This window comes from Triturus cristatus, chromosome 7 (assembly GCF_964204655.1).
Source record: "Triturus cristatus chromosome 7, aTriCri1.1, whole genome shotgun sequence".
Lineage (NCBI taxonomy): Eukaryota > Metazoa > Chordata > Amphibia > Caudata > Salamandridae > Triturus > Triturus cristatus.
In genome coordinates this window covers 678,403,712-678,428,620 of record NC_140590.1, presented here as the reverse complement: position 1 = coordinate 678,428,620, position 24,909 = coordinate 678,403,712, and the positions used below count along the sequence as shown (strand labels likewise).

Here is a 24,909-nt window from a genome sequence, read left to right as displayed (position 1 = left end):
CCGAAACGCACCGTACCTGTGTGTGATGCTCCAAATTACATAGGGGACAAGTATTAAGGCCTACATGCATGCTGGTTGTCATGGAGACCAAGTTCAAATTTCGAAATTGTTCTGGAAGGTGCACAGCAGAAGTCAGTTGGAATTCTTCTACTTTGTTGCAATGTGTTTGTGGGGCTGACATCATGCAGGAGAATGAAACCGATAGAGAACCCACAGACTGCTAGGTTTGAAGGGATTGGTGGAAACATAGGATGCAAATGTGAGTGACCAATCACTCTGTACTCCTGTGCATGAGACTGGGCAGAAGGGCACATATAAGGCAGCCAGGTCCCATGAGGGAGTACTTGCCTGCACATCTTTGCATTCGTCGACCCAGCTGCTGCTACTGATTCCCTGGAACCATGTCAAGGGCTGTGGAGAGGACACAGCCATTCACCCTGGAGGAGAACATGGCTCTGCTGGATGTGATCCTCCCACAGTACTCCATGCTGTATGGGCGACCAGGGTATCAGGTGAGTGCATAGGCCACTGCCACAGACTGTCCCTATGTTGTGACTGTGACTTCTGCCATTGTGTCCAGGTGTAACACACATGCCATGTACTGTCGGGGGGGTCCCAGGGGGGGGGTGCCTGATGTCTCCCAGCAGTGCCCTGAGACAGGAGGGGTGGGGGCCTATCACTCACAGCAGTGCCCTGAGCCAGGAGGGGTGTGTGCAGAGTCCTCCCAGCAGTGCCCTGAGACAGGAGGGGTGGGGGCCTATCACTCACAGCAGTGCCCTGAGCCAGGAGGGGTGTGTGCAGAGTCCTCCCAGCAGTGCCCTGAGACAGGAGGGGTGGGGGCCTATCACTCACAGCAGTGCCCTGAGACAGGAGGGGTGGGGGCCTATCACTCACAGCAGTGCCCTGAGACAGGAGGGGTGGGGGCCTATCACTCACAGCAGTGCCCTGAGACAGGAGGGGTGGGGGCCTATCACTCACAGCAGTGCCCTGAGACAGGAGGGGTGGGTGTGATGCACAGTGTGAGCCTTGATCATTGATTGTGACATTGCCATCATTCCACCTGTGTACCCACTGTGGCACGTACTGCTTTTTCCCTCACCAGGGGATGATGTCCCTATGACAAAGGTGCAATGCGTTGGCTGCATGACATGCCTTGTTGTAACCAGCTAATTTGTACCCATATGTCTCTCTGTGACATGTGGCTGGTGTATTGATGTGGTGTCACTTGTTCCTCCTCACAGGTAGGCGCCACTGCCAAGGAGAAGATCTGGCTGACCGCCGTCAGTGCCGTGAGGGGTGTGGATGGTCGGAGGCGGAGCCTGCCCCAGGTGAGGAAACGCTGGCAGGATATCTGGTGCTGGACGCGGAGGATTGCACGGCTCCTGCTGGGGGACTCACCTGAGAGCCACAAGAACCGCGGCCGCCGCCGTCTGAGCCACCTCCACAGGCGTGTGCTGCCGGTGGTCTTTCCAGACCTGGAGAGGCGCTTACAGGCGATGCAGCAGCCGGAAGGGGGTAGGTACATGTGTGTTTGTTGTGTGTCACCGGCATTTGTAAGGGCACAGTAGCATGAATTCACTGGCAGGGTTTAAAGGTGCTGTGCAGATCCTGTTTGCCCCAGTATAGCGCTGCGCCCCTGCCACCCTTCCCCTCCTTGCAATGTGTTCCCTGGTATGTGTGTAGTCACTCCTTCACAAGGTAATGTAGGCTGGCGCTTTGTCCACGAGAACAATGACTGTAGCATCATGTGTGGGGGTGGTGTGTAACAGGTTGTGGGACCTTGCCTGTGCACTGTCAAGTTCACTGCCTGTGGGTTCCATGTCAGTTGGCACTGATGCTGACTCCAGACATGGGAGTTGGTCTCTCATGTGTCATGCCTTACAGCGCGCATGTCCTATGTAGTGGCCTGTGACATGATGTGCATGAGTGTGCGATACACATAGTGCAGGGATGGTGACGTGTGTTGCAGTCATTACCATTCAGTAGCATGTAGTTGCGTGCCCACTACTGTCCCCTGGGGCACCTTTTCCTCAGTGGTGTATGTGTCATCATAAACGTGGCCAATCTCAGTGTCTACAGCGTAGGTTGTGCTCTGTGCCATTGTCCCCTGTCACCATGTATATAGACGTGCTATTTTGTACAGGTGTCCACTGTGCAGCCTGACCTGATTGTCCTTCTTCATACTCACAGTTGCCAGTGCCTGTGTGTCTTGTTATACTCATCTGAGGATGGGCACTGGTACCTCATTATTTGTACAGGCGCACCTTGGCTGTTTGGCGTCCAATCTTGCTTTTTGCCTGCCCCTGTGTGTATCACCCAGACTATGAGATGTTGGTGCCACCTGTGTCTCAACAATTTGCCTCGTGTAGGGTCTTGTTGGGGCGGGCAATGCCTATGTGTCAAATCCTGATTTCTACTTGCTGGGTCTGGGCAGTGTGTGATGTGTCTGGACACACACGCAATGTGCAGTGACCGAGTCATGTTGGGCATGTTTTCAGCATTACCTATGCAGCATGTGTCTCAAGTTCATGGATATGGTCCCTGGTCATCGGTATTTTCGCCAACGCTGTGTGGTGCAGATGCAGTGCTGGATTGTCCCCAGGGCCTGGGTGCTATGTCAGACTCCGTTTCCTGTGTTTAGCTATTGTCTCATGCTCTCCATGGTATTTCAGTGGCATGGTGGCTCAACCAACTGTGTGTTTCATGCCCTACATCGGTACCTTGTTTAGTAGATGTTAGGGATCTTCCTTTTCAGGCTATGCAATGTTACCTATGTAGATTGGACTCATGTGACAGATGTGTACAGGTGTCTGATTAATTTCTGTCTCTCCACCCTGCCCACAGCATCGTCGGGGGACACAGAGGGAGACATGGACACAGACCAGGCGGAGGGACCGAGCACCAGTGCCAGCCGTGACATCGGGGCTGGCACATCGAGTGGGACAGAGGCGGAGGAGAGTGTGGCCGAGGACCTGTCGACTGGCACATCAGAATACGAAGCTGACAGGTCCGAGGAGGATGTCTCCGAGTGGGCGGAGGCTGCACCAGCAGCTGACAGCGGAACAACACCTCGCACCGCCCCCTCAGTTTCCATCAGCCGCCTCCCACTTGCTCGTGTCCCTTCCCAGCGTGCCCGGTCACAGCATGTCTCCTTCCTGCCAGGCACCGCACCCCCTGCCCCTGTCTCCACTGCTGCCGCCAATGCAGAGTCTGTGGACATCCAGCGGCAACTGCAGGTTGGTCAGGCTGCGATCCTTAATGTCCTCCATGCCCACGGCAAAACCCTCACCAACATCGAGGCTTTCTTGGAGGGCATTCATTCATCGCAGGCTGACCAACGCAACTTGCTGAGGTCCATAGACTCCACACTGACTGCAGCAGTGGGTCTCCTGCAGCGCGACCTCCCCCCATCTACCCCTGCCCCATCCACACTTCCCACTCCCATGCCTGTCCCACGTACACCCAGACGTCGGCATGCACCCACATCAACGGACACGGGCACCACACCAGCAGGGAAGGTCCACCGCACTCCTCCTGACACGCACACACAGGGTGAGGTAGGCACACCCACTGGGTCGGGGGGCAAACGTGTGACACGAAGCCATAGTGGGAGTCCGCATTCCACCCAGTCCACTCCCTCCAAATCCCCTCCCCTCAGCTCTCCTGGCCACATCTCCCCCAAGGACTCCTTCATGGCCGCTCTGTCCCTGAGCCCCACAGTTACACCACCACGCAAGCGGTCAAGGAGGTCCCCGGTCAGGGTGGTTGAGTCTCCCCCCCTGTCTCCACCCTCCCCCGGTGGCGCTGCGACCCATCCCTCTGACCCCCCCCCTCCTTGGGGCCTGAGGTCCCTTCGGGTGCAGGGGACTCCCTGGAGGACCTTGCAAAGGTGTGTAGTGCCATCCTGGCCTCCGCCTTTGGCACTGACCCACCCCCTGTGGTGGAGTCCTCCATCCCTGCACCCACAACGCCGCCCCTTTGCCCTGATGTCCCTGCGGTGCCTGTTGCTTCCCCCCCCCCCTGATGCCCTCACCAGTGTGGAAGACGATGCCATTTGACTGTGCAGGCAAGGTAGGGGACACGCATCCCACTGTGTCCCCCATCCAGCTGAGAATCATTGACTGCCCTATGGGCTTTGTGAAGATTGAACTGCCTGCGATCCACGGACATTGTGCTCATGCTGAATAAAGCTTAATTTTGTTTTCATTATCACACTACTGCTATGCTGGTATTGGTGTTGGTGGGGCTGCTACATGGTTTTGGGTGGTGTGTAAGGGTTTGGGTGTGTGGGATATGTAGTAGTGTACTGCTCATTGGTGGGACCCTGGGATCTGTGTGCCATCACAAGGTGTTGGCTAACTTTCTTTGTTCATGTAAGCAGTTACTGCATGGTGCACTTGTCCCAGGGTGTATTCCTTCCTCTGTGTACCCAGCTTTCTTCCCTGCAGGGTGTTCCCAATGTTTAGCGCAGAGCTGTGTCTACATGAGCTGTGTGTGTGACGGAGCCCTTCTACTTTGGCCATGCATGCAGGGCCATGTCTCCACCTGCAACAATCGTGGCATCCTTGGTGATCACTGTACTTGTGTGTGGAGTCTGTTGACATGAGTTCATGGGGACATGTTCCCTTGTAGCCAGTATGCATGTGGATAATTCTGGCCTCACACACATGTGTTACACCCCTCCTGTCTCAGGGCACTGCTGTTAGTGATAGGCACCCACCCCTCCTGTCTCAGGGCACTGCTGGGAGGACTCTGCACACACCCCTCCTGTCTCAGGGCACTGCTGGGAGGACTCCACACCCACCCCTCCTGTCTCAGGGCACTGCTGGGAGGACTCTGCACACACCCCTCCTGTCTCAGGGCACTGCTGGGAGGACTCCACACCCACCCCTCCTGTCTCTGGGCACTGCTGGGAGGACTCTGCACCCACCCCTCCTGTCTCAGGGCACTGCTGGGAGGACTCCACTCCCACCCCTCCTGTCTCAGGGCACTGCTGGGAGGACTCTGCACCCACCCCTCCTGTCTCAGGGCACTGCTGGGAGGACTCCACACCCACCCCTCCTGTCTCAGGGCACAGCTGGGAGGACTCTGCACCCACCCCTCCTGTCTCAGGGCACTGCTGGGAGGACTCCACGCCCACCCCTCCTGTCTCAGGGCACTGCTGGGAGGACTCTGCACACACCCCTCCTGTCTCAGGGCACTGCTGGGAGGACTCCACACCCACCCCTCCTGTCTCAGGGCACTGCTGGGAGGACTCTGCACACACCCCTCCTGTCTCAGGGCACTGCTGGGAGTGATAGGCACCCACCCCTCCTGTCTCAGGGCACTGCTGGGAGGACTCTGCACACACCCCTCCTGTCTCAGGGCACTGCTGGGAGGACTCCACACCCACCCCTCCTGTCTCAGGGCACTGCTGGGAGGACTCCACACCCACCCCTCCTGTCTCAGGGCACTGCTGGGAGGACTCTGCACACACCCCTCCTGTCTCAGGGCACTGCTGGGAGTGATAGGCACCCACCCCTCCTGTCTCAGGGCACTGCTGGGAGGACTCTGCACACACCCCTCCTGTCTCAGGGCACTGCTGGGAGTGATAGGCACCCACCCCTCCTGTCTCAGGGCACTGCTGGGAGGACTCTGCACACACCCCTCCTGTCTCTGGGCACTGCTGGGAGGACTCCACACCCACCCCTCCTGTCTCAGGGCACTGCTGGGAGGACTCTGCACACACCCCTCCTGTCTCAGGGCACTGCTGGGAGTGATAGGCACCCACCCCTCCTGTCTCAGGGCACTGCTGGGAGGACTCTGCACACACCCCTCCTGTCTCAGGGCACTGCTGGGAGGACTCCACACCCACCCCTCCTGTCTCAGGGCACTGCTTGGAGGTCTCCACACCCACCCCTCCTGTCTCAGGGCACTGCTGGGTGGACTCTGCACACACACCTCCGATTTCAGGATATGTACGCTTGGAACATACACGGTGGGGGTACGCTCAATGCATTCGAGGTGAGGGTACGAGTCTACTTACACTGGTGTGGTGGGGGTACGCTCCATGCATACGCGGGTGAGGGTACGGGTCATACTTACACTGTTGGGCTGGGGGGTACGCTCCTTGCATACGCGGTGGGGGTACGGGTCGTACTTACACTGTTGGGGTGGGGGTACGGTCCGTGAGTCCGCGGGTGGGGGTAGGAGTCGTACTTACACTGTTGGCATGGGGGGTACGCTCCATGCATACGCGGGTGGGGGTACGGGTCGTACTTACACTGTTGGGCTGGGGGGTACGCTCCATGCATACGCGGGTGAGGGTACGGGTCGTACTTACACTGTTGGGCTGCGGGGTACGCTCCTTGCATACGCGGGTGGGGGTACGAGTCGTACTTACACTGTTGGGGTGGGGGTACGGTCCGTGAGTCCGCGGGTGGGGGTAGGAGTCGTACTTACACTGGTGGGGGTGGGGGTACGCTCCGTACGTCCGCGGGTGAGGGTTCGAGTCGTACTTACACTGTTGGCATGGAGGGTACGCTCCATGCATACGCGGGTGAGGGTTCGAGTCGTACTTACACTGTTGGCATGGGGGGTACGCTCCATGCATACGCGGGTGGGGGTATGGGTCGTACTTACACTGTTGGGCTGGGGGGTACGCTCCATGCATACGCGGGTGGGGGTACGGGTCGTACTTACACTGTTGGGCTGGGGGGTACGCTCCTTGCATACGCGGGTGAGGGTTCGAGTCGTACTTACACTGTTGGCATGGGGGGTACGCTCCATGCATACGCGGGTGGGGGTACGGGTCGTACTTACACTGTTGGGCTGGGGGGTACGCTCCATGCATACGCGGGTGGGGGTACGGGTCGTACTTACACTGTTGGGCTGGGGGGTACGCTCCTTGCATATGCGGGTCGTACTTACACTGTTGGGGTGGGGGTACGGTCCGTGAGTCCGCGGGTGGGGGTAGGAGTCGTACTTACACTGGTGGGGGTGGGGGTACGCTCCGTACGTCCGCGGGTGAGGGTTCGAGTCGTACTTACACTGTTGGCATGGGGGGTACGCTCCATGCATACGCTGGTGGGGGTACGGGTCGTACTTACACTGTTGGGCTGGGGGGTACGCTCCATGCATACGCGGGTGGGGGTACGGGTCGTACTTACACTGTTGGGCTGGGGGGTATGCTCCTTGCATATGCGGGTGAGGGTACGGGTCGTACTTACACTGTTGGGGTGGGGGGTACGCTCCATGCATACGCGGGTGAGGGTACGGGTCGTACTTACACTGTTGGGGTGGGGGTACGCTCCATGCATGCGCGGGTGGGGGTACGGGTCGTACTTTCACTGTTGGGGTGGGGGGTGCGCTCCTTGCATACGGGGTGGGGGTAGGGTCCATACATATCCGTCCCCACGCTATGTGATGTTTGTGCGGCCCGTACCCAGGCCTTTGCCACGTGGGTGCGATCCGTCCCGCCATTGTTGGGGTGACGTGTGTGGGCGTGGTCCGACTCGTACCCACGCTCTTCAGGCGTGGGTACGGGATGTACCTGTCTGGTTGTGTTGCCGGTTCGCGTGGTGACGGACTTCCGTTGTGGCGGTCGCTGGCTTATCAGGACACGCCCCCACCCCCTCGTGGTGACCAGGGCATGGGAGTCAGGTATGTCCAGGCCATGTGTGGTGTGTGACTTATGTGGTTGTTTTGTGGCCTGCCCTGGTCCTGCAACCCCCACCCCACCCCACTTTCCCCCCTCCCTTAGTTATTCTGACCTTCTGCGGCGTCTGCGTCGTAACCTGTAGAGGAGGTGGACTGCTATGAGGGCAGGGATGACTCGTAGGTTCGGGTCCATGTCTGTCCGTCGCGTACTGGTACTCCTTGATCGCGTCGTCCTGTCGCGTACGGGTCCTCCTTGATCGCGTCGTCCTGTCGCGTACGGGTCCTCCTTGGTGGCGTCGTCCTGTGTGTCCGTCACGTACTGGTCCTCCTTGTTCGCGTCGTCGTCTGTCCGTCGCGTACTGGTGGTCCTTGTTCGCGTCGTCCTGATTTCCCGGCAGTTTTTGGCTGCCGCAAAATATTCACCGTGCGGGGTGACGTCGGTGCGAATCGTGATTCCTGGGTCGTGAATGGCTGGCTGCGAGCGTCCCGACGTCAGGTCAGCGCTTTCCCGGATCGCATTGGTAGGTGTTTTTTGTTCGGTCGGGCTTTTTTACGATTCGTACGGTAATGGTGTACCCGTGCGAATCGTAATTCCTTGTTTGTAAAAATTGACGACCGGGTACGCATCGGGCGGAGATTGTGCTCCGTCCGACGGTTCGTACCCGGTTTTTGCCGGATCGTGATCGGCACCATAGTGTATTGGATGCCTATGTTATCTTGCATTTGTTTTGTGTCACACATTGTATCACACTGTATCTTTTACCCAGAGACAAAAAGCACTAATCGTCTGTGTTTGATTTTCATTTATGTATGGCTGGATCCATGACTGTTACTTGGGAGGCACTCCACACCACAATGACTGCAAGATGTGGGCAGGCAGGCGGACCGGAAGATCCGGGACAGGAGTGGCAAGCTGCGGCATCAAGGCTGATGGGCGATCAATAGAAAAGCTCAAGAGGTGCCAGCGTGCATGGGTGAGATGGTGCTGCCCATGCACTATATTGGTTGAATATAGGTGTGTCAACCATATGTTGTTGCCAACCAGGGTATTTTAGCAGTTCGCTACTTTACAGGTGTAGGTGTGTCAACCATTTGTTGTTGCCAGATGTGGTATTTTAGCAGTACGCTACTCCACAGGTGTATGCCTTGCTAGCTTGACTGAACCCAGGTATAAAAGGCGGATCCAACACCCCTGGTCGGGAAAAGGTATTCTGCCATTACGGTGCCAGTGCTCGCAGGTGCCATCTTGGGCGAGCTGTTGGTATGCTCCGTAGTAGGGGGAGAAGCTTGCGCAGATCCTATCCCAGAACATGGTGGTCTGATGTAGGTTGTTCACGAATTTCCATGATATGTTAATGAGGGATCGTGGGGCCCGTAGGGGCACTCCCTGTGTAGCCTTCCAATGGTACAGTTCCACCAGCAATGGGTATCATTGTCTGGGACAACGTGTCTATCGGGCACATCGCGCTGCTATCAATTGAGGCCATTTAGTGACTCCCAGACGATGTGTCACTTTCCTCTTAGCCAGTCATCCCTACCATTATTATCCTACACTCGGGGTGGGAATGACCAGGCTCGTTTGGGTAATAGGGGGGCTGGGTGACACACTAATCACTGAAGTAGGTTGGTAGGCACGTCTATGCCCGGGGTACACCCTGGCACAAAGACTTCAGGGATCCCCTAAGGGGGAGGCTATCTATGACTCCACACCTCCAGACTATAGAGTTGTGCTTCTTAAAAAGACGGCATCCATTTGTCAAAGTTGGGGCATGACCTTTTAGTGCGTGTTTTTGGGGGGGGCCTGGTAGTCGGTCAACTATGCAGGCCTGTGGCGGTAAGGTCATGATTGGTGAGCAGTAAATTTAAGGTCCTTAGAGGGCGGCGCCATTCTTGAATGGCATCGCCCAAGGGGGAGGGACAAGTGGTCTCTCATAGAACTCCAGGGGCAGTTACAGCCGGTTGGCTGGATGGGTGCGGGGGAGGGGGAGTCACGCTTTCCCTTAGGCTGCTTGGCCACCCCGCATGTGCACAATGGCACAAGTAAATGGCGCATAACTGCAAGGGCCCCTTATGGAGATAATTTACAGGGCGTACGGGGGTGACCTGGGGGGTGAAGTACCCTCACGGGGAACGGGCCCTCTGCGCATGCGCACTCTGGTTGGAGGGCGGGCATAAGGGCATACGGGGCGACCTGGGGGGAAGTACCCTCATGGTAAATGGGCCCCCTGCGCATGCGCACTCCGTTGGAGTGTGGGCATAATTTGATAAGGATCTGGCACCAGTTAGTGACCTTGTTGTAGGCCCAAATAGGGATACGCAGAAATGAAATGTTATTATTATGACTATTGATTATTGTATGTTTAGATTCGGATAGGAATATCTTTGTATTAGAGATATGTTAAGGTTAGCAAATTACCTCTGTACCTATCCAAGTAATCAATGTAATGGTTTTCTGCATATTGTTTAAGTATTATATATAAAATTGTTGATTTAATTTTATGTTAATAAATACGGCCGGGGGTTAACGACTCCCTAATCCAAAATTTCCTTGTGCTAAGCGTATTACTGTCTTAGTATTGATAAGGGAGGAGGGGGTCTAGGCAGTACCTGGCCATATAGATTTTGTTGGGTGTAGCCAAGCCTTCATAAAGTAAAGATCCATGTGAATATATATTTGACACGTTACTTGCATAAAATACGGCACCAGTTCACAAACTTAGGGGCATATTATCAAGAAACGGCGTTAAAATTATCGCCGCTTTAGCGGCAGAAAACTGCCGCTAAAGCGGCGATAATGGACTTGATAATATGCCCTTGAGAATTCCAATAGAAGCCCATGTTCTGGTGTCAACATGGGCTTCTATTGGAATTCTCTGCGGCATATTAATCGCGATAATTTTAACGCCGTGCTTGATAATATGCCCCTATTATATTTAAAAGCATGGGTTGAGAATGAGCCTGGGGTAATTTCGCCAGACCCCGAAGGGAAAGGGTTCCATCTGAGAGGTAACGGGTGAACTAACCAGGATTCAATCCGAAGCCATGGGGGGGGGGGGGCGTGGTTATCAGCATCCCTGAACCACCATGAACCCGGAGCTGCTAAGAAGACCTGTTGATGAGTTTTAAGTATTTTTAAAGAGGAGAGCACGAAGAGAGGAATATCATGTTGTGTTGCCTTGACTTAGTCAGTTGCATCAGTCAGGTCCGCTGCACGAGAAAGAAAATTAAACCATGAGAGAAGCTCACACGCCTGGTTTGGGCCCACAGTTAGCGCTTGGTAACCTGAAAAGATCTGTGGCCCGCCTCCTGCAATCTTTTCTCCGAAAAAAATAAGAACATGGCTGAGGGGAAAGCGAGAACTTGTGGCGCAGCTGTTTCCTGCTTCCGTCAGAAAGTGATTTAAAATTGCGTGTAACCTCGAAAAATCCCCAGCCCTCTGATGTTTTCAGATGAAATACCACCCTGTCTGCAGTGCTGCTGTAAAAGCGCTTGTTACTGGGGAAACTAATCATTGCAAATTATCACCTCCATACATGCAGGGCCCTCACAAATCACCCCCTCTGCCTTTATTTGCCCTCAGTAATAATGTTTTAACTTTCCATTTCATCCAGAATTGCGGCCAAAGCTCATGAAGATTAAAAATGAAATATGGGCAGTGCAAGGAGGCCAAGAGTGTGGTTTTGAGTGCTCAGCTCGGTCGCACACGCAGGAATAGGAATTAGGCAACTGCTGTAACAATCAGGAAACGCATGATTCTTCTGAGTGGAAAGAGTCGACATTTTAACACCGAGCTAAAAATATGAATCATCATATCTCACGGTTTTAGCGCTTTTTCCTACAGTTCGGAATATGACGAAGCGTTCTGTGCTCCAAATAGCACCAGTACTAGTCACTAGAACGCACGTTAAAGACGGCGGGAAAATATTTTGTACCCCAAATAGTTCAGGCTATCCCAGCCATTCTGCTGGACACGTTTATTACATCCATTCATTCAAAACGTAGATGCCAAATGAACCAATTGAATCCGATAGAGCGTTCAATTTACTCAGCAAATCAGATTACCTGATTCCGAAATATGCCTGTCAGCCTAAAAGTACTGTCAATACCACCAGGGAAGATAGTCATGCGTCCAGCCGTATCCAATGTGGACATTAGTAGCAGGGGCGACTGCAATGCTCTGAGAAACCTGGGAGGGAAGACCTCTGTACACAGGGCACGTGACCCCAGCATAGTGATTATGGGGCATATTCTCAAGGACGTATCACCGAGTTAGCGGCACTTTATCTGAGCCAAAGTGGTGATAAACTTATCTCCCCATTCACAAGCTGGTGCTAACAGTCGATATCACCAGTTTCCCTGCGATAGCAGCTGCAAAAAACATCGCCACAGATGACAACGGCAACTAGCGCTAATGAGATGCAGAGTAGGCATTCCCATGCAAAAAGCTGCGACAACACCACGTCACAACATTCTCAACGACCAGACAGATCTGCGATAAGACCACAAATCAGGCAATAAGGCGTGTTAGCAGCAGGGATTTAACACCTGCTCATACCTGGACGACACCCTGCAGCATAAAAGGGAGCCGAGCCCAGAGCCACACCTGAAGAACAACAGATGCCATTGAGCCAACTCCCATGCAGCTCGGACACCGAAGAGGGCCACAACACCCACTGCCCCCACCCGCAGGCCCCCTCCGTGGCCCAGCTCCCCCCCACCCGCCGGACCAACATAATACACATCTACCTCACGAAATCATGAACAAAATAATTCGCCCAATGTCGCACAATTACAACAATTAGCATTCATGTGTGGACAGAAAAAGGAGAATCATGCATTCACCATTGAAATTCCAAACAAAATATCACATTCAAATTTGACTCAAAACAACTATTTGGAAGAGTCATGGCTGGTCATCCCTGGACAATCTGTAAGTCACAGCCTGCAAGACAAAATTCAAGATAAGAAGGTGTGTCATGCACACATCAAAGGACAGAGAGAGAAAGAGAGAGAGAGATAGAGATAGAGACAGATAGAGAGGGAGAGAGAGAGGGAGAGAGAGGAAGAGAGGGAGAGAGAGAGAGAGAGAGAGGGAGAGAGGGAGTAAGGGAGAGAGGGAGAGAGAGGGAGAGAAAGGAAGAGAGGGAGAGAAAGGGAGAGAGAGAAAGAGAGGGAGAGAGAGAAAGACAGACATTGTATAAGGAGCGCAAGGCCAATCGGTCGCTTGGCTCATACATGCCAAGTGTTGTGTGTGTATCGCTATTGGTGCACCATCAGCCGAAGGCCTAGCATGAATTGCAGCGCGAAGGCCACATCATATTTAAAAAATGCAAGCAGCAGTCAGACTAACATTAGGGATCAAAGCTCCTTTGTCTCAATACATAAAGCGGAAGGACACCTGCACCTCCGAATGAGGCTGGCACCCCCTGAGAGAGATACCATACCAGATTTTGACCAAATTGTGCACACCCCACACACAGTAGGGCCTGCTTGAGGTACTCTTGCATGGGATGCCCTTGACACTTAAGTAAAAAACAAACATACGTCCAAACCTCGCACACACATACAACTCATTGCTCCGAGCTGTGGCATATCATCCACATAACTGCTGCCGGTCAGAAGAGTGCAGGGTCTACGGGCTCAACAAACGCAATGGCAGGCCATCCCGGGCACATGCACAACCCCTGTCACGTGGAACTGTACCGTGCACGTATGCTGCATTTGTTGGGAGCACTGCCACTGGCAGTGTTGCGCATCAGGTACCTCTCTGAGCTTCCGTCTTCCGTACGTCACCTGCGTCCAGCCCTGGTTCCACTGTTGATCATGCACAATTGAGTGGCCGATGGATGTCTGCCTATCCAACACAATGGTAGCTGAACTGGATTATGACTTGTGTGTGCGCCCCCTGTTGGCCCACGAGCAGGAGTGTAACCGTGATACCCGCACATGGGATGCCTTGATATTTTGCTTATGTGCTGGCAGTTGGGCATGGGAGATAGCACAAGTCATCGTGTCCAGTGACCACATCGAGGCGCTCCCCTATTGGTCTGTTTTGCGGATTGGGGAAACGGCGTGGACGGAGCACATCTGTCCGGACCAGTTAATGGATTGGGTCTCCCCCATTTTCATTGAAGTCGACAACGATGTCCTCTTGGAACTGATTGCCCACATGGACGAGTAACTACGTTTCTGCAGCCATAACTGATTGTAACCCAGAGCACAGGTACCAACACCTTGTTGCATCTTGGAGGAATGGTCACATATCCCACCACAACAGTGGACATGTCTGCATTCGCCTGGACTCAGAATGCATGTGCGCGCACCTATGGGTGTTGACACACACCTGTGCAAGGTGAGGCAGTCCCATGGGCGGAGCTGCACAGCGTCGTTTGGCAACATTCCAAAATCTGACATACTACTGGAGGGAGAGTACACACATGGCAATGTAGTACGACATGTGACTTTGTTGGACACTTTCACCTGCTCACTGTCAGCAGATCAGACAGTCTGCGCAGTCCGGTAGTACAGCACTATGCAGATCCCATGGCCTGTGAGTCGTGTACCCTGACACGGGCAGTGAGTAGATGCCACACATCACATGACTCGTCCAGCAAGGCAAGGTGGGCTGAGACCGTTGCCATCCGTAATGATTGGTGTTCATTTTTGCCTCCCCAAATCACCCCCTCTGCCTTTATTTTCCCAAAGTAATAATGTTTTAACTTTCCATTTCATCCAGAATTGCGGCCAAAGCTCATGAAGATTAATAATTAAATGTTGGCAGTGCAAGGAGGCCAAGAGTGTGGTTTTCAGTGCTCAGCTCGGTCTCACACGCAGGAATAGGAATTAGGCAACTGCTGTAACAATCAGGAAACGCATGATTCTTCTGAGTGGAAAGAGTCGACATTTTAACACCGAGCTAAAAATATGAATCATCATATCTCACGGTTTTAGTGCTTTTTCCTACAGTTCGGAATATGACGAAGCGTTCTGTGCTCCAAATAGCACCAGTATTAGTCACTAGAACGCACGTTAAAGACGGCGGGAAAATAGTTTGTACCCCAAATAGTAGGGGTGGGCGGAATTTGCGTAGTCGCGCTACGCAAACCTCCGCAAAACGGTAAAAAATCTCCGCGAACACGCAGAAATTCCGCGATAACGCGGAATTACCTGTTCGCGGTGCTTTATTCCTGTTCGCGATCGCTGTTTGCGTGCTCGAGCGGATATATCTCACGAACACGCATTTTGAGAACGCGAACAAGCAAAAAATTCCGCGAAGCCGCGGAATGCAGAATTTTGGGTAATTCGGCGTTCTCCGTGGAACGCGAAATTACCCAAATTCCGCAAATTCCGCGAGCGGAACGGAATTTGCCGCCCAGGCCTACCAAATAGTTCAGGCTATCCCAGCCATTCTGCTGGACACATTTATTACATCCCTTCATTCAAAACGTGGATGCCAAATGAACCAATTGAATCCGATAGAGCGTTCAATTTACTCAGCAAATCAGATTACCTGATTCCGAAATATGCCTGTCAGCCTAAAAGTACTGTCAATCCCACCAGGGGAGATAGTCATGCGTCCAGCCGTATCCAATGTGGACATTAGTAGCAGGGGCGACTGCAATGCTCTGAGAAACCTGGGAGGGAAGACCTCTGTACACAGGGCACGTGACACCAGCATAGAGATCATGGGGCATATTCTCAAGGACGTAACACCGAGTTAGCGGCACTTTATCTGAGCCAAAGTGGTGATAAACTTATCTCCCCATTCACAAGCTGGTGCTAACAGTCAATATCACCAGTTTCCCTGCAATAGCAGCTGCAAAAAACATCGCCACAGATGACAACGGCAACTAACGCTAATGAGATGCAGAGTAGGCATTCCCATGCAAAACGCCTCGACAACACCACGTCACAACATTCTCAATGACCAGCCAGATCTGCGATAAGACCACAAATCAGGCGATAAGGCGTGTTAGCAGCAGGGATTTAACACCTGCTCTTACCTGGTGTAAAGTCGGACGACACCCTGCAGCATAAAAGGGAGCCGAGCCCAGAGCCACACCTGAAGAACAACAGATGCCATTGAGCCAACTCCCATGCAGCTCGGACACCGAAGAGGGCCACAACACCCACTGCCCCCACCCGCAGGCCCCCTCCGTGGCCCAGCTCCCCCCCACCCGCCGGACCAACATAATACACATCTACCTCACGAAATCATGAACAAAATCATTCGCCCAATGTCGCACAATTACAACAATTAACATTCATGTGTGGACAGAAAAAGGAGAATCATGCATTCACCATTGAAATTCCAAACAAAATATCACATTCAAATTTGACTCAAAACCACTATTTGGAAGAGTCATGGCGGGTCATCCCTGGACAATCTGTAAGTCACAGCCTGCAAGACAATATTCAAGATAAGAAGGTGTGTTATGCGCATATCAAAGGACAGAGAGAGAGAAAGAGAGAGAGAGAGATAGAGATAGAGACAGATAGAGAGGGAGAGAGAGGGAGGGAGAGAGGGAGAGAGAGGGAGAGAGAGGAAGAGAGGGAGAGAGGCAGAGAGAGAAAGAGAGGGGGAGAGAGGGAGAGAGAGGTAGAGAGGGAGAGAGGTAGAGAGGGAGAGAGAGAAAGAGGGAGAGAGAGGGAGAGAAAGGAAGAGAGGGAGAGAAAGGGAGAGAGAGAAAGAGAGGGAGAGAGAGAAAGACAGACATTGTATAAGGAGCGCAAGGCCAATCAGTCGCTTGGCTCATACATGCCAAGTGTTGTATGTGTATCACTATTGGTGCACCATCAGCCGAAGGCCTAGCATGAATTGCAGCTTGAAGGCCACATCATATTTAAAAAATGCAAGCAGCAGTCAGACTAACATTAGGGATCAAAGCTCCTTTGTCTCAATACATAAAGCGGAAGGACATCTGCACCTCCGAATGAGGCTGGCACCTACTGAGAGAGATACCATACCAGATTTTGACCAACTTGTGCACACCCCACAAACAGTAGGCCCTGCTTGAGGTACTCTTGCATGGGATGCCCTTGACACTTAAGTAAAAAACAAACATATGTCCAAACCTCGCACACACATACGACTTATTGCTCCGAGCTGTGGCATATCATCCATATAACTGCTGCCGGTCAGAAGAGTGCCGGGTCTACGAGACCAACAAACGCAATGGCAGGCCATCCCGGGCACATGCACAACCCCTGTCACGTGGAACTGTACCGTGCTTGTATGCTGCATTTGTGGGGAGCACTGCCACTGGCAGTGTTGCGCATCAGGTACCTTTCTGAGCTTCCGTCTTCTGTACGTCACCTGCGTCCAGCCCTGGTTCCACGGTTTATCATGCACATTTGAGTGGCCGATGGATGTCTACCTATCCAACACAATGGTAGCTGAACTGGTTAATGACTTCTGTGTGTGCCCCCTGTTGGCCCACGAGCAGGAGTGTAACCGTGATACCTGTGCATGGGATGCCTTGATATTTTGCTTATGGGCTGGCAGTTGGGCATGGGAGATAGCACAAGTCATCGTGTGCAGTGACCACATCGAGGCGCTCCCCTATTGGTCTGTTTTGCGGATTGGGGAAACGGCGTGGACGGAGCACATCTGTCCAGACCAGTTAATGGATTCGGTCTCCCTCATGTTCGTTGAAGTCGACAACGATGTCCTCTTGGAACTGATTGCCTACATGGACGAGTAACTACGTTTCTGCAGCCATAACTGATTGTAACCCAGAGCACAGGTACTAACACCTTGTTGCATGTTGGAGGAATGGTCACATATCCCACCACAACAGCGGACATGTCTGCATTCACCTGGACTCAGAATGCATGTGCGTGCACCTACGGGTGTTGACACACCTGTGCATGGTGAGGCAGTCCCATGGGCGGAGCTGCACAGCGTCCAAAATCTGACATACTGCTGGAGGGAGAGTACACACATGGCAATGTAGTACGACATGTGACTTTGTTGGACACTTTCCCCTGCTCACTGTCAGCAGAGCAGACAGTCGGCGCAGTCCGGTAGTACAGCACTATGCAGATCCTATGGCCTGTGAGTGGGGTACCCTGACACGGGGCAGTGAGCAGACGCCACACCTCACATGACTCGTCCAGCAAGGCAAGGTGGGCTGAGACCGTTGCCATCCATAATGATTGGTGTTCATTTTTGCCTCCCCATTTCTTGCACCTCAACATGTTCCTATGCTGCCTGTAAGTTTCTTAAGCATTGGTCTGCATGTTGAGGCCCTTGTCTTGCCCGTATGCGAAGAGATGCTGTCTTGTCTCATGTGATGGGGGACACTACTTCAGGCCTGTGACCGAATTTGACATTTTAACACACAGTCCTATTTAATACATGGACGTGGGGCTACGTTGGTGTGTTGCGAGATTGTTGTTCATGAGCAATGAGGCCACAGCTAGTTCACACCTTCACAGTCCTCTAATTAGCCATGTGGGCCAGGGTCAAACATTCGCATTGATGTCATTTCCCAGGTGTACCTTTTTGTGCAATCAATGTCCCTACATTCTCATCCCTACTTTTATACTTGATTGAACATAGACATGACACAGCTGTGTGATTTGGAATGTTTTATTCACAATCTATGAAGTGTCGGAGCTGGAGCAGTACATGACCATGCCAACCCTACATGCCAACCCCACATTACATGGTTGCCCAATGGAGGGCCAACCGGAGTCCTTGGGGGAATCAAAAGTTAATCGGAAGAGGAAGAGTTCAGTCCGCAGCCTGATTGCTGTGTCATTGGTAACCAGAGCAGATATGACGTGTACCAGGTGAATGTCACAGAGTGTTTAAGGGGGCAGTGGGAGGTGTTGTTCCAGGGCATGATGCAGAGGGCTGAACCAGGCAGGGACAGGCCATATGGCATGGATGGATGCTACTACCTCCCTTCTCACACAGTCATTATCATGCACACCTTACTCCTCTGATATGTCTTCTGTGTCTGGTGTGTCAAGTGTGTGTGGTGGTGTTATGGCTGCATCGCTGTGTGCCACTGACACATCAGGGGGCGAAGGTGGTAGGTCAGCATCACTGTGTGCCAATGACACATCAGGGTGCGGAGATGTATGTGTCAAAGTTCCTGCAGCAGTCATCTGGGACAGGCTCTGTATCAGCAATGGCAAAATGAGGATCTGCAGGGCATTGAAGATGGGACTTAGACACCCACGTATGGCATCTAGTCTGGCTGCCATGAGGTCGAACCCCACCCGCAGCTGATCAGCCATCTTCTCCTGGCACCCTAACACATGGCATTGGAATGCCATGTGTTGGTTGTGGGGGTCCTGTGAGCCAGCTGTGGTGGCGTGTGCTTCCTGCTGTGTTGTCTGTGCAGGGGGTGGGGTCACCTCGATGCAGCTGGGCTGACCTGCTCCTGGAGGTGGGGTGCGGAGGCTGTCTACGAGCCGTTGGAGGGTGTTGGAGCAGATGGCCAGGGGGTCCTCCTCATCATGACCGAAAAGATGTCTGCTCTGCTCTGCAGGAGGTGTTGATTGTCCCTCTGCAATGTAAAGGGGAGATGCAGGTTGACAGTGTTCTCCATGTATGTTGATGCATTGTATATGTTTCCAGATAGACAGCATGACAATGTACATTATGACTGTTTTGGAGGAGCTGGCTATTTGATGGGAGACAGTGGAAATTTCGACTACATGACAGATGTGAGGTTGTACTCGTACATTATCATATCACAGTTTCCTGCAATGCCAGATGTGATTGGCCAGTTTCTCTGCACAAGTGGCACCAGTTTTGTCCTCTGACCTGTAGTGAAGGTGCCGCACTTTGTACCACATTGTCGTCAATGTTGATGTGCTGTGATTGCTATGTGTGTGTGCTGCATTGTGGGAGAGTCGCCCCTGCAGCTCTGATTTGGCGGCCCCTTATCCCTTTGAGGTGGTGTGCCTTTGACTTGTGTGCTTTTACGGTGCTGAGATGTTGGCGACTTGGGTCACTTGTGCTCTTGGACGGTTTTGTACTCATGTGCATTGTTTGTCTGCAGATGTGTTGTTGACGTCAGGGGTTGTATGTGCGCGTGGATGTGCCAGAGTGTGACCTGCTACTTTGAGAATGTGATCCACACTGGGCCACCTCAGTATTGTGTCGTGCACCATGTCATGTATTTTGACTGCAGCCATGCTGTCGGTCATGCAGTGTCAATTGCATTGTCAGTGTGGCTCACAGAGCCGCTGCTTTGGTGGATTCAGCACATGTGCATGGGTAGGTTTGTGGGATTGGTGATAGGGAGGTGGGCCTCTTTGTGCACATAGTGAACGGGGGCCTACTTGGTGTTTCTATGTGTGCATCAGTGTGCCAAGGGTATCAAGGACATGGTCCACAATCATTGTGGGTGTGCAGTGTGCTACATATGATTATGCATCTGTGCCATTGTGCCCATCTCCCTCCGTCCCACCAGTCACTGGTCGTTACTCACCCTGTTGCTGTTGGGTCAGGTCATGTCGAGCTGTGTCTGGGCTTCCAAATCCTTGCACCGTCTCAACACTGATGACTGTGGCCACCATTTCCTCCAGCTCATCCAGCTCCTCCTGTGGCGCAGGACTCCCACCTCAAGTCGCCTTTGCTGTCTTCCTGTTGGCAGCGAGTTTCTGTTTGGTTTGAATTTGAACATCATGCCAGCGCCCCTCCTCCATTGACCTCCTTGACACTCCGACTGCATTCACGTTGTTCAAGATGGACTGCCATATTTTTTGTGTTGCCAATGACGCAGATGAGGAAAAGAACAGTTGTTGGAACACAGGGTTCCTGGCTGGTCCTCCGTGGGGCTTGTGGAGTTTGGGTCGTCCTCTGCACTCGGTCCGGGTTCATACATGGTGCTACACAGTTTGATTTGGTCTTGGTCTGTTTTTTTTGTTGCTTTTAAAGTGAATTTTCCCGCATGCCACGTGGGAATTGCATGCCTGTCGCTGGTTGTCGCTGATTTTTGTATCACGATTTGGGACATTGCAACTTTTTTCTCGTTCGTGTTTCCCATTTTTTCGCCGTTGTGTTAATCTTTACGCAGTCATTTGGCGCGTTATCGTGATACTATCGCATGGTGCCTCTGGGTAGTGAATACAACGTTAACACTGTGTTATTTTGTTGCGATAGACTGTGATATGCAAAGTTGTGTTAAGCAAATTTAGCGATAATTATCACACGTTCTTGAGAATATCCCCCTATGTGTCATCATGATTTGTGGGTACAGGGACGATATGAGGTCCGAAATGGTAATACGGAGGAACATGTGCAGTTTCAGGTGAGCAGCCCTGAATAATAAGGATATCACCCTAAACCAGTAAGCGACCAGTCCTACCACCATAAGTTAAACTATCCCTGGTTGGCACTTTTTCAAGAAAAAACTGTCTTTAATACCTTTATAACCTTAGCTATCCAAGTTAATTTTCATATAATCACAAAATGTGTTTGCACTAGTAACTTTTGCTTCAACACAAAAAACTAGCTAACATAACACCTTGAGGACTACAGTGGCGGTATTGTTATTCCAATTACCTTCCAGAACAAAGCTAACCTCCCAGCCTTCAAGAAACATGTGGAAACTTTTGTTTTTATCTTACTTATCTTTTTTATTGGCGTTGGCTTGCTTGTAGGGAGGAGAAGCATCACACATATAAATACAATATGCCAGAAAAAGAAACACCCACAACACATGTAGGATTCTAACGTATGTGCAAGAAGGTATAGAGCACTCGTGGAAAGAGTTTTTATGTCAGGGCATGGTTAAATGGGTTGGATTGGTTAGTGCAAGACTTTGGTTTGTGGCAGAAATTTGAGAAATACTCAGAACACACACAGGAAGCCACACTTTTATTATGAGAATTCTTCTGAAAAGAAGTTTCTTGCAAAAACCCTTTTTTGTGCAAAACTAATTCCTTAAGCAAAGGTATTAGCATAAACTTCACAAACTGGGCAAAGTACAAAGTGTGCCAATTTTGCTCAACTTCAACAGTGACAAGTAAAAACGTTCTCCTTACTTATGTGATGAGTTTAAGAGAAGACGGGACAAGACCAGTATAATGGTATACAAAGCACAATATCCCTTGATCAAATTTTGCCTAACTTAATATGCCCTGTATGCTGAAAAACAGACTGTTAGAAATGGGATTTATGGTTGGCATAGTATGCCCTTAAGCCAGGCAGAACCCACCATTCTAGCAAGAGTAGGGCAGTAACACACCCAAGATAACCCCTGCGCACCCCCTTGGTAGCTTGGCACGAGCAATAAGGCTTATCCCAGATGCAATGTGTAAAGCGTTTCTGCAACACACACACCAGTGACACAACAAATACACCACAAAAGAAACTCCACACAGTAGTACATAAATATATATATCATATACTGTATATAACACATAGACCACAATCACATAAACCATAAATCACTTTGCCAGCTAGGCAATTGTCATAACAGTACACGTAGTGCAATAAAGTAATTTCTTAAAGGTTGTACGTCATCACAATATCATCACTGCGCACATATTATGTAGCCCCTGAAATGATACCCTTTCAGTGTAAAGATCAAACCAACAAACACTACCACATGAGGGCAAGGAAAGCAGAAGTTATGAAATGGGAACACTTGAAATATTCTGCTTACCAGTCAAGTCCAAAACAGTATACATTAACCATCAGGGCATGATATGTGCTAAACGTCACCAAATATCACTAGCCATACATGGGTCACACAAAATCACCCTAAGGGCATAGGAAACAGTGAATCTGTCCTGCTGCTACATGCTTAGTTGTAATTCAGGGATATCCTGAAGGGTGCTGGAGCCTCCTTACTCCATTTAGCTTAGTACGGTAATTTGTTGTAGTGAAGAACAGAGCATGGGGGGGCCTCCCTAGAAGCTTTTCCCCATCCAAGACACAAGATCTAGTGCCCCCAAAACACATAGGCACCTTCCCCCCTTCGACGCTTCCCAAAGGGAGAAGTGAAAAACGCCAATTGCAGGGTCAATGCAGGGAGACCACACCCGGTGCTCCCCTGTGTTTCAGGAATCGATGCCGCAGCCCGTGTCAGGTCATGCAGACCCCTGGGTGTATCTTCTGCGGTCACATCGTCCCAGTGGTGATCCCTAGGTCCTACGGCAACCCTCCGGAGCTGCAGCAAGGCTTTCCCGATGGAGGGGCCCCACTGAGAAATTCTCGACAGGCGGCTCTGGAATCCTTCGATGAGGAGTTGGTGCCCCTGGATGGCGCTACTCCTCACCCAGGCTGCTTGTTGCGGTCTCCCTATCTGGGAGAGGCCACGCTGGGGGACAACACCATCGCCTCTCATCAAAGAAAGTGGAATCAGAACTGACTGCAGCACATAAGGTCTCAACCAGCGCTTGCTACATGCTAAGCCCTGAGAGCCAGGCACATGTAACAGTGCTTCACCGTGCACTGGTTCAAGCACTCCCTCAGTTTTAGGAATATCAATACAGCATTCCACCTGTGCTAGAAGTGATATAAACACCAAGAAAAGTGTTCACCACCTTCTTCTCAGAGCCAAATCTAAATCCAAGTAGAGCTCTTTCCTTCACAATAAAAGGGTGAAGAGCAGTTCAATCACTCTCCTGCCCCAGTTAGGAGCAGCAACTGCAGGTCAACCCACCCCTCACACAGCAGGGGCAGCATTCCTCACACAGCTCTTCAGCTCTCCTTCTAGGCAGGTTCACTTTGGGATCCAGCAAAGATCTGGTGAAGTATTTTATCTCCTTGAGACTTCCAACAGGTAACAAGCACACACAAGCCCTTGGAGACCTTCTCAAGCAGGATGCCACAGCAGAGTCAGTCCATTTCCTCAACCACAGATAGAAGCAGCAACTGCAGGCCAACCCTCCCCTTACACAGAAAAAGGCAGCTCTCCACACACAGCTCTTCAATTCTTCTACTTGGCAGGGTCCTCTTGTTTCCAGAAGTAATCTAAAGTTCTGGGGTTTAAGATCATGTACTTATACCCCATTGTCTCATTGTTCTCTTTGCTTAAGAGTCTCTGAACTCAGTACAAACCAGTTCTGCCCACCCTGATCCAGCTTGATCACAGGGGGTGGAGACAGCATTGTGTAAACAAAACACAGTCTATTCAGGTGCTAATGAAACTCTGCCCACCAATCTAAATGCAGACAAGGTCTATTCAGCCTCGCAATGAGTCACCCATGCAAGGCAGGACACACCTAAAATCCCCCTTGTGACTGTCTAGCGTGAATCTACACCCCCAGCTCCTGTCATTTCAAAACTAGACTGTGAATACGCAAAGAGGCAGAGGCACACAGATTGGTAAAGCAAGAACATGCACACTTTCTTAAAGTGGCATTTTCAGATACACAATGTAAACATTACCTTTACTGAAAGGTGTGTTATTACATTCTGAGTTCAAAGAGCCTAAACTCCATTTCTCTATCTTGTCCAAATAGCAAGTAACACTTGTAAGATGTTACAAGGCAGCACACATGTTAGCCTACAGGACAGACAGCCTATCAATAGTGAAAAACAAAATACCCATTATTTTACTATAAGGACATATAACACACACCAGCACATGCCCTACCTTTCACCTACACTGAACCCTGCCCAATGGGGTACCTTTGGCCTTCCTGAAGGGTGCCTGACATGTAAGAAAAGGGAAGTTTAGGGCCTGGCAAGTTGATGCACTTGCCAGATCAACATGGCAGTTAACAACTGTGTGCGCAGGTACTGCAGTGGCTGGTCTGAGACACATTTATAGGGCTTCGCATACGGGCTGCACAACCAGGGCTGCAAGCCCACTAGTAGCATTTGATTTACAGGCCCTGGCACACTCAGTGCACTTCACTAGGGACTTACCAGTAAATCAAATATGCCAATCATTGATAACCAATTGTAATCGCAATTTACACAGAGAGCATATGCACTTTAGCACTAATCAGCAGTGGTAAAGTGCCCAGAGTCTTAAAGCCAACAAAAACATGGTAAAATAAATAGGAGGCTAAAGGCTAAAAGTTTCTGAATAAACCTGCAAAAAAGGATAAGTCTAACACAAACATTTTCCCTTATATTACTATTCCTACTGTGAGTTCTGCTCCACCAGTTCAACCCTCTGCTGATGAGACTTGTTTATGTCATCAGGCCGAACTGAAATTTGGCCTGCCAACTACGAATCGAAAATACATTTCTTAAAAGTATTTGAGCTAAGAAGATCTGTAAGCTGCCATTGGATACCCATATGACTATGAATAAAGTAATCAGGTTTCAAACTCTGTATGGAGATT

The 24,909-nt window shown here is 51.4% G+C and overlaps 1 protein-coding gene across 1 annotated transcript; it reads left to right on the top strand.

Moving 5' to 3' along the window:
- The first annotated feature begins 983 nt into the window (after positions 1–983).
- LOC146810334 (uncharacterized) lies at positions 984–22,979 on the top strand. The gene is made up of 3 exons (XM_085614964.1): positions 984–1,515; positions 2,845–3,889; positions 22,673–22,979. The coding sequence occupies exons 1-3, from the start codon at positions 1,497–1,499 to the stop codon at positions 22,977–22,979; spliced, it is 1,371 nt and encodes a 456-aa protein (XP_085471090.1). The 5' UTR covers positions 984–1,496.
- Positions 22,980–24,909: the final 1,930 nt, after the last annotated feature.